Source organism: Rhinolophus hipposideros (assembly GCF_964194185.1).
Source record: "Rhinolophus hipposideros genome assembly, chromosome: 9".
NCBI classification, from domain to species: Eukaryota; Metazoa; Chordata; class Mammalia; order Chiroptera; family Rhinolophidae; genus Rhinolophus; species Rhinolophus hipposideros.
Genome location: NC_138055.1, coordinates 53,024,105 through 53,039,734, shown reverse-complemented (window position 1 = coordinate 53,039,734; position 15,630 = coordinate 53,024,105). Strand labels below are relative to the sequence as shown.

The 15,630-nt window shown below is 52.1% G+C and overlaps 1 protein-coding gene across 1 annotated transcript; it reads left to right on the top strand.

Annotated features, from left to right (window-relative positions):
• Positions 1-369: 369 nt before the first annotated feature.
• On the top strand, positions 370-14,351 carry LOC308502482 (keratin, type II cytoskeletal 75-like; the record flags this gene model as incomplete). The annotated part of the gene is made up of 9 exons (XM_081060334.1): positions 370-834; positions 2,701-2,909; positions 7,324-7,384; positions 8,191-8,286; positions 10,364-10,528; positions 11,372-11,497; positions 11,966-12,186; positions 12,780-12,814; positions 14,140-14,351. 9 exons carry the CDS (start codon positions 370-372, stop codon positions 14,349-14,351), a joined length of 1,590 nt encoding a protein of 529 aa, XP_080916460.1.
• Positions 14,352-15,630: the final 1,279 nt, after the last annotated feature.

The following is a 15,630-nucleotide window of genomic DNA, read 5'->3' as shown; positions in this document are numbered from 1 at the left end:
GTCCAAAACCTGGAAATGGAGAAGAAAGGAACATATGAGGAGCAGTGGAAGTGTCTGCAGAGTGTGGCAGAGAGCCTCGTGGGTGGAGGGGGAGGGGGCTTAGCATCCAGTCCTGCCCCAGGCCCGAATGTCCAAGCCTGGTCCTGCCCTGGGTAGGGTGTTCCCCGAGATGATTAGCGGGGCAGGAAGATGGGCCGTGGCCAGACATGCCATTGAAATGAACTCAACACAGTGGTCTTTGATCTTCTCTGGCCAAGCCCAGTTCTTGAAAGGGATAAAAGTCCAGGAGACTTTGGGAGAAGTAGACTCTGACGGCTCCTCATCCCTTTGCCATTTTTGCTCCTCTGACCTCTGGCACCAGCGCCCACCATGACCCAACGATCCTCTAGCACCATCAAGTCAGGGGGCACTCGGAGCTTCAGTACTTCCTCCGCGAGCCTTCTCCCAGGCTGCCGGTCCAGCTTCAGCTCTGTCTCTGTTTCCCAGGGCGGAAAGAGCTTTGGGGGCGGCTTTGGGGGTGGCTTCGGGACGAGGAGCCTTCATGGCCTTGGGGGCAACAAGAGAATCTCCATCAGCGGGGGCTATCGCTCCAGCCGGGGGAGCTTCGGGGGTGCTGGCTATGGGATGGGTCTCGGTGGTGGCATAGGGTACAGGATGGGGGGATTTGGAGGTGGGATGATGCCCGGAGCTGGAGGCATCCAGGAGGTCACCGTCAACCAGAGCCTCCTGACACCCCTCCACCTGGAGATCGACCCCTCCCTCCAGCGGGTGCGGAAGGAGGAAAAAGAGCAGATCAAGACCCTCAACAACAAGTTTGCTTCCTTCATCGACAAGGTGAGAGGCAAGTGGGGTCCCCACCAGAAACCCTGAGGGATCTCTGCTTTCTATGCTTTTCTGAGGTCAGCTGTAACTTGCCCAGGACCCGCGATTCTGGGAACTGGGAAGACCATTGATGGGTTGGAGGAGGAGGTGGTTTCCCACTTTGTTGAGATAGGAGCAGAAATATGTCCACCTCCAGACTCCAGAGCTATTGAACCCATGGCAAGGACATTGCTCTTATGAAGGCTAATGATCATGTGTTGGGCTTAAAATTAGACAGTGAAAGGCGATCCGTTTGGAGAGATGGAGATAAAGGAAAGGAAGGTTACAAGTTCAGTTCACAGAAGTGGGCAAGGGTGATTTCTTTCCTGCCCAGTTTAATAGGGGCAAATTTTCCTGTGGCAACCTCTTTAGTGATTTGGGTATGTCTGGGAAGCTGAGCGGTTTGGCCAGAGGTGCACTCAAAGAGTTTCACACTCTGCTTTTGAGGAGAAGACAGTTGTGAGTTCGCCCTGCTGTGTGGCCTGGAATCCTAGGGATTTCCCCAGTTTGGGGAAAGAAATAATTCTATTTTGAATTCTATTTTGTATCACCAATAGTTTATACCCAAGCTGGTTGTTTTTGCCTGAGAAGAACCAATTCAAGGATCTGGATCATTCAGGCTCCATACCTGGGATCTGGAAGAAAGAGTGCTAAACGAAGAGGCAACCAGGTCCCATTTTTGGTTCTATGGCTAGGAGGATCCCTACTTTCTCGGGCCTCGGTTGGGTTGGACAGATGGACTCTAAGATGCCTTCACAGGCCTAACAGGTTATGAAATCCCTCATCATACAGACCCAGATTTTGAATGTGTAAAACCTGACCACTGAGGCAGGCAATGGTTCTTCAATGTTACCACCCATGTCACCCTACTTAGCCTGGTGTTTGCATCAACAGCTATGAGATTTCCAGGTGCCTGGCTCTGAGGGGAAGGACGTGGGCCCTGCTTTTCCTAGGTTCATCTGGAGGGGACACGGTGAATGAGGGGATGTGACTAGGGAGGGGCTTGGAGCCAGCACTGCCCTCCTTCCTCTGACAATGGCAGAGAAAGCTGGTGGGCTAGGTGCATCTGTCAAAGACCCTCTGTGGGCACACTGCCATCTCCAAAGTGCTGGATGCTCTGTTTCTTCATTCTCTGAGGGTGTGTGTCATTGCAGCTACTCCCAATGGAAGGATTCTGCTTAGGGAGAAAGGTTTTGCTTGTTTTCCCAGGCTGAGAGGCAGATGAGTGCAATTCAAGGAAACCAAGTTAGTAGCACATGACCACAGAGGACCTGAGAGAGAAGAAAGAGGAAGAGATTTGCCAAGGCCACACAGCTAGTAAGGGACACGGCTGGGATTCTGCCCAGATCCCCTCAATGCAACTCCAGAGTGACCCATTTCAGCAGTCCTACAGTGTGTAAGCAATTGATTCCAGATTCTGGACCTTGAGAAATCATGTCAGAAAGAAAACAGACAGGTTGGATTTTCTGCCAAGAACCTCCTGCCCACTTAATGAGAATCAAAATTTCGCCTAGTGACATGATGGTGGAGTGTTCTTTCTCCACCTACTACACTTCCGCATGGTTTGGTGTATTTAATGGCCTCTAGCCCCTCTGGCCCTCCTTGCTTCTCCCACTTCCAAGTCAAGCCACCATCTGTCTCCCAGGCCCATGACACCTACATTTGCTTGGCTCTCCACATTCCAGGCTCCTTCCAGGCTGAGGCCAAGGAGGAGTCTGCCACCTGGACTCTAAGGTCTCGCAGGGCCCCCCTGCACTGTTGAGGGGTCCTGGATCCCAAAGCCCTCCAGGAGGGTGCTGCAAAGAAGCCCTAATAGTCTCTCACCTCTGGCTGGGGCAGGTGCGGTTCTTGGAGCAGCAGAACAAGGTCCTGGAGACCAAATGGAGCCTCCTGCAGGAGCATAAAACCAGCAGGGCCAACATCGAGCCCATGTTTGAAGCCTACATCAGCAACCTTAGGCGGCAGCTAGACAACCTGGGCGGGGAGCGAGCCAGGCTGGAGGCGGAGCTGAAGAACATGCAGGATGTGGTGGAGGACTACAAGAACAAGTGAGTGGGTACACAGCCAGCTCCTGGGAGGGCCTTGTGGGGTTCCAGGGGAAGCTTTGCTCGCGGGACGTGCCCAGCCCAGTGAGGAAATAGGACATACACTGAGAGCACCGAGGTGGACTCAGAAAATGAACTGGGACCCCGCAGTTAAGAATGTTAGAACTTTGGGGAGGGGCTGAGGTTATAGATGATGACAGCTAACGTGGGCACAGAGAGCCTGATACACACAGCCACCTGACAACCTCTGCAGATGAGGAAAATAAGCCTCTGAGAGAGCAGCTGACTCGTCTAAGGTTGTACAAGCAGCAATTCATGAGTTAAGAATTAAACCCATAGAATCTCACCCTCATATTTGTTCAAACTCCATTGCATTGCTAATTTACTCAATGTACATGCTTTCACCCCAAACCTTGGCCAAGGGGCCAGGGAACAAAGGCAAAAGAGCCATACATGCTGCCTTCTCTCTGGAACTACACACACACACACACACACACACACACACACACACACACACACCACTAAACCTAATAGTATGCTCATGCCTACACACATGAGCAATTTCTTAATTTTATTGTTCTCATTTATTTCTAATTGCCTTAGTCCAAACAAAATAAGTGACTCGATGAGGAGTTTTAGTTACTGTTTGGGTAATACAGTAAGAGTTAAGGATTTAGAGTTGTGCTAATATGGTTGCCACTAGCCACATGTGACTATTTAAAGTTAAATTAACTAAAACTAAATAAAATGTTAAATTCTGCTCCTCAATCACACTAGCCACATTTCAAGTGCTCAGTCACTACGTACGGCTGATGGATGCCATAGTGGACCCCCCACGTACAGGGCATTTCCATCATCACATTTCTATTGGCCAGCAGTATTGAATCTGGCTAGTCAGTGGCTTTAGAAGCTTGGCTCAACCACTTACTAGCAGAATGACCTAAAGGAAACTAACCTCTGTAAGCCCCAGTTCCTTTGCCTGTTAAAGGGTTGGGTGCTGTGAATAGTACCCAACCCACCTTATAGGGGGTTTGAGAATATTAAATCAAAACTTGCACGTAAAATATTTGGTAGGGCTCCCAGTGCCTGGCACACAGTAAGTAGTTAATAAGTGTCTGCTATTTATATTGTATTGATGTTTAGGTATATGTGTGTAGTGATACAGCCACAGATAACAGAAACAAGTGCAGAAGGATAATTTATAACGTGTGTGCAAACATGGAGTAATGGTGTTTCAATCCAAGAAGGCCTCCTGGAGGAGGAGGTGAAAGTTCACGTTTAAGAGAGAAAGAGGCACAGAGGAGGAACATGGGGGGGTGTGTGTTGAATAGTGTGCTCCTAGTTAATAGACGCTGATATTCCTGCGGCAGGTGTCTAAGAGGCAGGGCCACATGGTGCTCACCCTCTGGCAGAGGGACTGTGAGCTGGGAAACACAGAAGACAAAGAGAGTTGCACGGAGTTCGGTGAAGAACAGATGTGCATATTTAATAAAAAGGCAGCACGAAGAAACAATAAGGAAAACCAAGTCAATTGGCAGGAAAGAGCTTGTCTCGGGTCCTACTGGACAACAGGGGCAATATAAAAGCAGGGGAGGTTCTAGTTACATACATCATGTGCTTTGTGGTTTGAAAAGACTAATGACACGCCAGACGGGAAGAGCCTCTGAGAGGTTAAGTGACCTGCCCCGAGTTATTCAGCTGGAAGGTGGAAGAGATAAAGCCCAAACCACAGCTGTCCAGAGCCACTGAGAGGGGGAGATGCTTAGGAGAGCTGGGTCACCTAGAACAGAAGTGCAACTTCCTTCCGAGAGATCAGTGGGAGTGGGAAGGGGGTGGAGGGTTGCTGCCTAGGGGCAGATTGAAGAATGAGAAAACTGTGTGGGGAGAAGGTTCGCGCCTATGAGTCTGAAGACTCTGCTTCCAAGCCCCTGTTCAACGTGGCTGAGAATAGACCAATGGGTAGAAGAGCTGGCCGAGACCTAAAACTGCCTGCCTCTTACCGTTCTCTGTTCTTCCCCTCATGATCTGTTTGGGTTGGGGTGAGACCTTGGGGTAAAAAAGGAAGCATGCACGCTCCTTTATGGGACCTGAGCTCGTCAAAGAGCACAGCTGTGAGACAGCAAGCTCAGAAAGAATGAAGGGTGGTTCTGTTTTCAGTTTGGGTTTTATTTGGACAGGGGTGGTTGTTCGGTTGATTTAGGATTTGAGGGGGCACCAGTGTAGCAGGAGAACGCTCTTCTAGCGGCACATTTTCCAGGCCTGCTCTGGAGACCCACCACTGCCTGTTCCCCTACAACCGCTGTGGGGACAAAACCCCAAAAAACAGTTTCCAGGCTCTCGGCCTCACATAGAAAGGTGCTGGCTCGGGTAGTAAATGGCCATCAACTGTGATCAGATGCCAGCAGCTGTGGCTAGTTGGCCGTCAGCTGTAACCCGTAGGCTATTGGCCACTAATATAACTGCTGTGGCTACGCAAGCAGAAAAGGAATGGGGGCTAGCAAGAAGATGGTGGCTGGCAAGCGTGGACTGCTATTAGGCAGATTATGTAGATCCTGCTTCCTGTGTCTCCAGCCCAGCCACCAGCGAGAATATATTGGTTTGATTCCCCTATCTATGGCTCCGTGGGTGTTCCTTTTTGGCCTTACCGTGTCCTGCGCTCTTGGGCGGGGAGTAGGAGCTGAGACCCTGCACGACAAATGGCGCAGCGAGCAGGGTCCCCTGCGTGACACTTGGCGTAGTCGGCAGGATACGGTGCTGGCCAAAGCTTTCCGAAGGGCAGTGGAGCAGTTTGTGCGTATGAAAGCTCAGTCTGAGGAAGACCAGGAGGAGCAGCTGCCGGAGAGCTCGATTCCCGTGGAGGGGTGGGAAGAGGTGGATGGTTCCCCAACCAGCAGAGGCCGGAGAAAGCGGAGAAAGCGAAGGTTGTTGCCGCCCTGTGGGCTGGGAACTGCTTGCTGAGGCAGCCCGGATGCAGGACTTTTAGTCCCAGGAGGAAACGCTTGCTGAGTCCTTCGTGGGAGATGAGGGTGAGGTCAAGGTCATCCCTCACCCCCAGGACAGCCCTGGCGAATGACTATGGACTATGGGGAATTGCCTTCTATCCCTGATTTAATGGACGCTTGACTGTTTGGGAACATACCACCATGTAGTGGGACTGGTTTGATGTTTGCTTTTGTGTCTTGACTGGCCGCCATTGATAATATGTAAGCACCTTGATGTGAGCCACTGTTGTTCCAGCACAGTACCCCGACAGGCCCAGAGAGAGAGTGGCAGTGCCCTGAGAGGCCCTGGCTGTGTCCAGGAAGTCTGGCTGTGTCCAGAGAGAGTGGCAATGCCCGGAGAGACCCTGGCTGTGTCCAGGAAGTCTGGCTGTGTCCAGAGAGAGTGGCAGTGCCCTGAGAAGCCCTGGCTGTGTCCATGAAGGCTGGCTGTGCCCAGAGAGAGTGGCAGTGCCCTGAGAAGCCCTGGCTGTGTCCAGGAAGTCTGGCTGTGTCCAGAGAGAGTGGCAGTGCCCTGAGAAACTCTGGCTGTGCCCGGGGAGACTGGTGGTACCGTAAGAAGCCCAGGAAGTCTGGCTGTGCCCAGAAGTACTGTGGTGGTGCCCTGAGAAAACCTGGCTGTGCCCGGGGAAACAGGTGGTACCCTAAGAAGTCCAGGATGTCTGGCTGTGACCAGAAGTACTGGGGTGGTGCCCTGAGAAACCTTGGCTGTGCCCGGGGAGACTGGTGGTACCTTAAGAAGCCCAGGATGTCTGGCTGTGCCCAGAAGTACTGTGGTGGTGCCCTGAGAAACCCTGGCTGTGTCCAGAGAGCCTGGCTGTGTTCAGGATAGTGCATTCACCTCCAGGCTCCTTGCACAGGGCCCCTCGCAGAAGACGCTTGTCGCGTAGATTGTGAGGCGAGACCCTGTAGGGGTGGAGTGTGGGGACAAAACCCCAAAAAACAGTTTCCAGGCTCTCGGCCTCACATAGAAAGGTGCTGGCTCGGGTAGTAAATGGCCATCAACTGTGATCAGATGCCAGCAGCTGTGGCTAGTTGGCCGTCAGCTGTAACCCGTAGGCTATTGGCCACTAATATAACTGCTGTGGCTACGCAAGCAGAAAAGGAATGGGGGCTAGCAAGAAGATGGTGGCTGGCAAGCGTGGACTGCTATTAGGCAGATTATGTAGATCCTGCTTCCTGTGTCTCCAGCCCAGCCACCAGCGAGAATATATTGGTTTGATTCCCCTATCTATGGCTCCGTGGGTGTTCCTTTTTGGCCTTACCGTGTCCTGCGCTCTTGGGCGGGGAGTAGGAGCTGAGACCCTGCACGACAAATGGCGCAGCGAGCAGGGTCCCCTGCGTGACACCGCCATGGTTTGATCTCACTCCCAGAATCCCAGCTCCTACCACCCATACACTTCTAATCCTTCCCACAGGTACGAAGAAGAAATCAGCAGGCGCACGGTGGCAGAGAACGAGTTTGTGCTGCTCAAGAAGGTGAGGGGACAGGGAACATCCCTTCTGACTCTCAGGCAATCCCTTCCACGATGACAGCTGCCACTTAAGCATGTGGCCTTGCAAAGAAGGCTTTATTTAATTTGTGTAACCAGTCTTGGAAGCAGGTTTTACTTTCGAAGTGAGGAAATTCAAGCTCAGGTTGGTTAAACAAGGTGCTCCAGGGTTACCCAGATAATCAGAAGTGAATCAGGATCCAGGGCTCCAAAGTCCAGCTGTAAATGCTGACAGCAGCCCCCTCCACATGTGGAGTCCAGCGCAGGGAGAAGCAAAGCAAAATGGGCTTTGTGCTGAGCTAAGTCTCCAGGACATCAAGTCAGGCTTGGGGGACAGGAGCAGTCAAGGATCCGCTCTGGGGAGTTGTGGGCCTTCCTGCTTAGTGGGGAGCAGGCAGAGGGAGGGGAGAACCGGCCCCAAGCTAAGCTGGAGGAGGGAGGATGGAGCAGCGGTGTATAAAGGGGAGAAAGGGGCAGAGCGTGCAAGGAGGAGGGGAAGACATGGTGAGCCGCAGGGAGAGGCTGTAGGGCCGAGGGCCCAGGATGGGGTTGTCCCCACCAGGTGGAGGTGACACAGGAAGTCTTTCCACATGGCACCAGCTGATGAGCTGGTGCGCATTCCCTGAGAGCCCTGGTCCTCACACAGTTTGGAACCCCCCACCAGTCCCACTCCATAGCCTGGAAGAGAGAAATGCTCGTCCCTGGAAGCTGAAGTTCTTCCACCTCACTCACAGACAGAGGGCTGGTTACCCCAACCAGGTGGGACTCAGTGACGGCATATTCTGTGTCTAGGATGTGGATGCAGCCTACGTGAACAAGGTCGAGCTGGAAACCAAGGTGGACGCCTTAATGGATGAGATCAACTTCCTGAGGGCTTTCTATGATGCGGTGAGCAGTGCCCAGTGCCCCCCTCAGAGGGCTGAAGGCTGGGGCCGTGGCTGGGCACAGAGGCTGCTGGCTCCCTCCTTGGTCTGCTCTCTGCTTCCACCCATCCCCAGGTTGGAATTCATGGAGCAGATGCTGCTTCTCTTACCAAGGGAGAAAATGAGGTTCCCTGGGACAGCTGGAGAGTCAGGTGAAGTGATAAATTCACCTTTGACCACATGGACCAACCAGGTGCCATTGGTCAGACAAAAGGACTCCCTGTCAATGAATTTCTTATGGTTTCCGTAGAACTAGCTGAGCAAACCGGCTCGCCCAGCCCAGCTTAAATTTATCTACTACTCTTCCTAGAGCAGCTGCAGGACATAAAATTATGCCAATTGAGTGGCAATTAGTAAGCCTTCTGGTGCTTCTAGAAGCACACAACACAATTGCCTGGTTGTCCTGAAGCCCTGTTTTGTTGAGAACACTGTTCTCGGGGACTGCGCTGAACAAACACAGCTGAGCCCCTGAGTTCTTGGAGCTTCCATTACAGTGTGTGGGGGGGTGGGGGGGAAAAGGGGGAGGGGAGGGGACAAGCAGCACAGAGAGAATCAAATAACTCTAGCATTTCAGGCACAATAGGGACAATATGAAAAATGACAATAGGGAGTCATGGCAGGCCAATGGTGGGTAATATTTGAAGAAAAACCTGAAAAGAATTGAGGACCCAGGAATGCCAGGAGGAGGCCAAGGTTTCTGGTGTAGAGTGAGTGAGGGGGAGAGCGGTAGAGATGTGATTAGTGATGATGAGGAGGGAGTGAAGGCGCCTTGTATACCTGGTAGGCCTGGTAAGGACAGGTGACATGGCCCATGCGTTCCATATGTTTGGTGCCCAACAGAAGTGGGTCATGTTTACATGGATTCGGTTGGATCTTCCCACTGTTCACATGGGGCAAAAAGGCATCATTTTCTCTGCTTATTCTCTTTCATGCTGACAACCAGTGTGGCGTTGGCTCCTTATTCTGAACTAGCCCCCAGCCCAGCAAGCCCAGGGGCTTGACACCCTTAAGTTAGGTCTGCTACCAGGAAAACACTATTTGGGAAAAACAAATTGCAGCACACAACAACAAAACAATAATTTCTCAAAGCAGGAAATGCACGAACCAATTGTTAATACAGACAGCAAAGGGATATTTTTACTTAGAGTTGGAATTTGGACCCGTGATTCTCAAATTTTACAATGCATCGGAATCTTCTTAGAGGGCTTGTTAAAATGCCAGTCCTGATTCAACGAATCTGGGGTGGGGCCCAAAATGTTGCTTGTCCAACAAGTTCCCAGGTGATGCTGATTTGCTGATCAGAGGACCACATTTGGGGAACATGCTTGAGGTGGTTGTGAGGAGTGATATTAACAAATTAATTGTGGGTTTACTGTTTCAAAAATCGTCTTACGTGGACATGAATTTATTTAATCCTTCCCGAAATCAGATGAAGCACCATTATGGATGACTAGCTCTGCTGAGACTCAGAGATGCTATCTAATCTGCTTAGCAGATTCAAGACATGAATTTCTCAATCTGGTGCCCTTTCTGCTGTTTTGAGCATATTTCCCTTTCCCGCACCTGAGGAGCTGGGAGGAGGAAAGTTGAGAAACAGGAATGGGACAGAGCAAAGCGTTCTGGCTCCTTCTGACTCAGTTTTCTTTCACATGATGATTTCTTTATTTGAGGTGAAAGGCTGTGTTTTCTCAGAACATGAGACATCATGAGAACATGAGGCTCTGATGTGATGTCAGCAAGGTGTGTTTCCTTGACAGTGGGAGTAGCTTCTGGAAAATTCTGGCTAGAGTTACCTGTGCTGCTGCTCCCTCTATGCAAATGAGTTGATGACAAAGAATGGGAGTAAACCCAGGGACCTCTGTAATGTGCTTCCTAGCCCTTTTAGACCTAAGCAGGGTGCTGCACCCCCACAGTGCCATGAAGACTTCGATGCCAGTGTCCATCCCGGGGGCCTGGTCACAGTGTCCCAACATGCATGCCTATGCACACACATGCACGCGCACACACCCTGCTTCAGTTCTCCCATTTGCTCCCCATCGCAGGAGCTGGCTCAGCTGCAGGCCCAGGTCTCTGAGACCTCTGTGGTGCTGTCCATGGACAACAACCGCTGCCTGGACCTGGACGGCATCATCGCCGAGGTCAAGGCCCAGTACGAGGACATCGCCAACCGCAGCCGGGCCGAGGCTGAGTCCTGGTACCAGACCAAGGTAGGTGTCAAGGTCAAGTTCATGAAACAATTTTAGAGAACTTGGATTTCAAAGGCAAATTATACAGGAGTTTTATCCTCTTGGATGTCAGAGTCTGATGGGGTCAAAAGGATCTGAGCTCAGCTTCGGTCTTGCCCTCTGTTCTGAGCACTCCTTGGGCTGCACCATTAGAACCTGGAGGAATAGCCAGATGAAGGCAGAAGGTGGTCAGTCCTTCTGCCACAAGGAGACTGGACATACCTCCAATGCCCTGTAGAAGAGAGGTGAGAGACAGCTGGACAGTGCCAGCCACCCGTGCCAGTAGGAGTAAGAGAAGGCTGGTGGGAACAAGTGGCAGATTGAGCCTCCTGGACACAGAGGAGAGAGATGGAACTGTCTGAGGACGAGGGGTGGGGTGGGGGCAGGGGTGGGGCAAAGGCGGAACATAGGTCGCACAATGAGATTTTCCAGCTTAGAGCAAACACTCTGAGTGGGGGAGTCACTGGGGATGTGAGATGCGGTGCCAAGGAGAACAAACACAAAAGAGCTTTAAAATCAGGGAGTGACAGGCACCCTGTATGATGCTGAGTTTATAAGGATGAGGAGTCTGGTGTCAAGGGAGAGGGATGGAAGACTAGACCCAAAAGGAAAGGTCCAACTGTGAGGTGAAGCCTGTGGACACCGAGAGTAAGAGGCAGAGCCCGGGGCCAATGGGGATGGATTTGACGGAAAGTGGTGGGGGGAAAGGAAAGCGCCTCCAAGCAATGCAATCAAAGCCTCTTGGGCCCTGGGAAGCCACTGCCTTCTCTTATCTGACCTTACCATCCTTTCCTCCTGCTTCTCCGCCCCCCTTTGCCCCCCCAGTATGAGGAGCTGCAGCGGTCTGCCGGTCAGCATGGGGACAGCCTGCGCACCACCAAGATGGAGATCTCTGAACTGAACCGGATGATGCAGAGGCTGCGCTCCGAGATTGATAACCTGAAGAAGCAGGTAGGGCTGCACTCCCAGAGGTCATCCCACCCATGCCCCTGCCCCGGGCAGACCCGAGCCTGGCCCTCAGCACATGCAGAGTGCAGTGTCCTCAGGTGAGGAACCATCCAGGAATGCGCAGTCTCCCGCCTCACCAGGAGTGTCAGGACCTTCTTCCTGAATTCTGTCCAACATCAATTCTTCCAGGAAAGGTTCCGTCCTCTGGAAGCATCCGTGGCAAAACTTTGACCTGCTTTACTTCCCCACTCTCCAGATATGGTCAGCGTTGGAAAGGACGCCCCCAAATCATTTTCTCTATCCTGGCTAAGTCTCAAATTATCAAAGGAGGATGGAGATTAATCTTATTTTTAAACATGATGAAGCTCCAGCCTCCTTTGCATGAAATCCATGTCAGGAAATTCCTCCATGTTTTTAAACTCTCCACGTTCTCTGTGGACAATTTCACAAACTGCCGTGTCCTCCTGCCAGTGTGCTGCACTCCAGGCCGCCATCGCTGATGCCGAGCAGCGTGGGGAGCTGGCCATCAAGGACGCCAGGAACAAGCTGGCAGAGCTGGAGGACGCCCTGCAGAAGGCCAAGCAGGACATGACTCGGCAGCTGCACGAGTACCAGGAGCTCATGAACACCAAGCTGGCCCTGGACATTGAGATCGCCACGTACAGGAAGCTGCTGGAGGGCGAGGAGAGCCGGTGGGTTACCTTCTCCTCCCACCATGGCTCAGACTCTACCAGAGCTCTGTAGCAGTGCCACAGAGGCCAAGAGCCCCACAGTGCCAGGCCCCAGGTAGAATTTCCACGGATAGAAAAGGGTTAAAATGCAGCTAGAGGCCTCCTCCAGTCGGAGCCCCTCCCACAGCTCCTGTGGGACCCAGGGCAGGGAGCCCAGGTGAAAGGTGTCAGGGAGAGATAGCCCAGGACTACCTGGAAGGCCATAAGCAGGGTCATTTCTGTCCAGGCCCTATGACACATGAGGCCACACTTGGGACAAGCCTCAGGGCCTCTGTGTTTGCCCAGAGATGCCTACAATCTAACTGTCCTTTTCTGTCTAGTGAGCACAGGTCCCTCTCCCTACTTCTGTGCATATTTTGACTCGATCTCTGTTCTAGATGTCCCCTCACAGATCCATATTAGCTTTCTGAAGCTAATGAGATGAATGAAAGGCTTGTTAAGCGCAGTGCCTGGCACACAGTAAGAGCTCTGTGCTGATCATTAAATACAAAGAACCCAGGGCTGTTTAACATCTCAGCAAATGAAATGTCTCTTTCTCTCCCTACCTGCAACAGACTCACTGGAGAAGGTGTTGGACCCGTGAACATCTGTGAGTAAATGTCTTGGGGTGATAGAAAAGTGGGAGATAAAGTGACTAGCGTCACTATGAGCTAATAGCGTCGCTAGCAAGGATTTGATGACTAGAAATTGAACAAGCTGGGGCAGAGACGTCATTAAGACCCTCTTAGGGGCTCTGCAGAGACCCCTCCCTTCTTTGGCCCTTCTTCCCAGTGTGATCCAGAGAGACTAGTGGTGACTCCTCACCCCCCAGGACTGGTCCCAGTAGGGTCATATGCGCATAGGAACGATTCTACGTGGGCTCCAGGAGATCCCAGTTATGGGACAGGACTACTCACAGAGCAATGGGTCCCCCATCTGAACCCCTGATTTCTCACCTACTTCTAGCAGGAATTCAAACTCACACAACTAACAAAAGGCTATGAAACAGGTTAAATGTAAAGACCTATATTTAGATTGAAGCTAATTACTTGAACAAGCAGAGCAGTGACCGACCTCGCTTGGCCTCAGCTCCTGGGAGGGAGATGGGGAGGAATCGTCTCACAGAGTGACCCAGCAGGTGGCATTCATGGAGCCCTGAGTCATGGGCATGGGAAGAAGAGTCCCCTTGGGCCCCATGTGAGTCACACCACATCAGGGAGGCTAGGACACCAGGATGGGGGAGAGCTTGAAAACAATTAATACACCGAACAGGAATGCTTCACCTAGAGAAACAGACACGGAGAGGGGAGGTCGAAGAGGCCTCTTCACATGTTTGAAAGGCTGTCGAGAGCTGTGTCCTGATGTAATGAACGTCCCATTGCTGAAAGTATTTGAGCAGAAGCTGACGATTGCCTCTCAGTGATGCAATGGAGAGGATTTCATCCGGGCGACTTTCATCTGGGTGGCCTTTCGGCCTCTTTCAGCATGGGAATCTTTGATCCTCTCCAAGTGTACGGCGCCTCACATTTCATTCAATGAGAGCTCCTGGTATAGCTGAGGAATGAACACAGCATGGGAACCTAATGCCTTGGTTTCTGTCAGGGGTGACCTCGGGCATGCCACTTGATCTCTTTTTTCTCCAATGTTTCCTCTACAAAACGGGGATGCTCCTAGTAATGGCATCCTCTCAGGCCTATTGAGATCAGTGGGGTCACAGTTGTGAAAGGGGTTTGAAAGATGTTGATGTCCTGTGAGGAGATGCTTGCGCTGAGGCCGTGCCCACCCTCTTGGACCCTGGCACCCAGGGGACTGAGGAGCTTCCTGCTCCTCGAGGAAGAGCCGTGGGAAGGAACCACACAGGCTCCGGATCCGGGCGGGGTGGGTCCTGGGAAACCAGAGGGGCCTGCCACTGTGCCCTGTGTCTTCTCTCCACAGCCGTGATCTCCTCCTCCGGGGGCACAGGCTACAGCGGGGGTGGCGGCCTCAGCATGGGTGGGAGCAGCGGCTACAGCAGCGGCCTCTGCTATGGTGGCAGCAGCGGTGGTGGTGGCTTCAGTTCCACCAGCGGCCGCAACATGGGCGGCAGCAGTTCCAGCATGCGTATCATCTCCAAGACGTCGTCCACCAAGAAGAGTTACAGGAGCTAAAGGCCCCACTCGCCTCAGCGGCCTGCCCCCTAAAGCCCCCAAATTCCCGCCCAAAGGCCTGCCGCTTTGCTGAAACCCCCTGCACAGAATCAATCCTGGCAGCAGGCGGCACAGGGAGCAGACAGGTGGCCTGGGAGTTCTAAGGTCACTTTATCCATCCCTCTTCTTCCAGACAGCTCCCCATGGAAGCACCCACTTGCTCCTCATCCCAGAGCCCTCCAGGGGCCACAGGCATCCATTCTAACTAACCGTGACTCAATTGCCCTGAGCCAAGACCTGGGCTAGGACTTTGCCCTTCAGTAGCTACCAGAGCAGGGGTGCATTTGGGTCTTCTCCCTCCTGTTCAACCCAGGTCTATTGCAACCACAGTCTTTCATGAGGGGCTTAGAACTGTCCTTGGCACCACCAAAGAAGTTGAGTGAAGTCTGGTACAGGCCATAGGCTCCATGTGTGCTTTCTGACTGCAAACAGAACACATTTCCTGCAGGCCACTCAGACCAGGAAATGTTGCAAACCCTGCCTACGTATTGCCTCCTCACCTCCTCCCTTCTTGTTCCCACCCAGGCCCCCAGCCACTTCCCCTGACAACTCCCAACAGCAGGGTATTTGAATGAGAAATTAACACCTTTCAAAATATTACCAACTCTTGATTATTCGTAGGAGAATAGAGTAATTTTATCAAAAACCCAAAAGTTCTCGGTGGCCTGGGCCTGCCTTGGATACTTCATAGCCAAATTCCTTCCAAATCTGCCTCATTTAAGCCAATATTAGAATTAGTGGCTCAAATAGAAATGTCCTGATGGTGAGGGGGATGAGGCAGGCTCTCCTGAGGGTGTGGGAACGGCAACTCTGCCCCAAATGCCTATAACAGACACATTATAGGAAAAGGAACCCAATTAGCTGGTAGTAGAACTGCCCCCTGGGGAGTCCTGCAAAATAGCCCTCCAGGCTCAGGATTTGTCAGTGCTCTGTGCTGGCCAGTCTCTCTTCTGGAAAGTTTTCTTTCCTTTTTACCCTGCCCTTCTCACCTTTTCTTTCACCCTCACTCCTCTCCTCTCTATTTCTCTCCTTTCTTCCTCTCCCTCTCTTCTGTTTGGCAATATATTTCCTACTTCCTCCCTCTTGACCTTTCTTTTTCTACCTTCCTGTTTCTAAAATGTCTACAGGATGGATTTGCACATCCCCGGCCCTAGCCAGAACCGAAATCCTTGAAGGCAGCTCACCAAACGCCCTACCCCACAGGGAAATGGAAGAGAGAAATTCTTCCTTCAGTATTTCT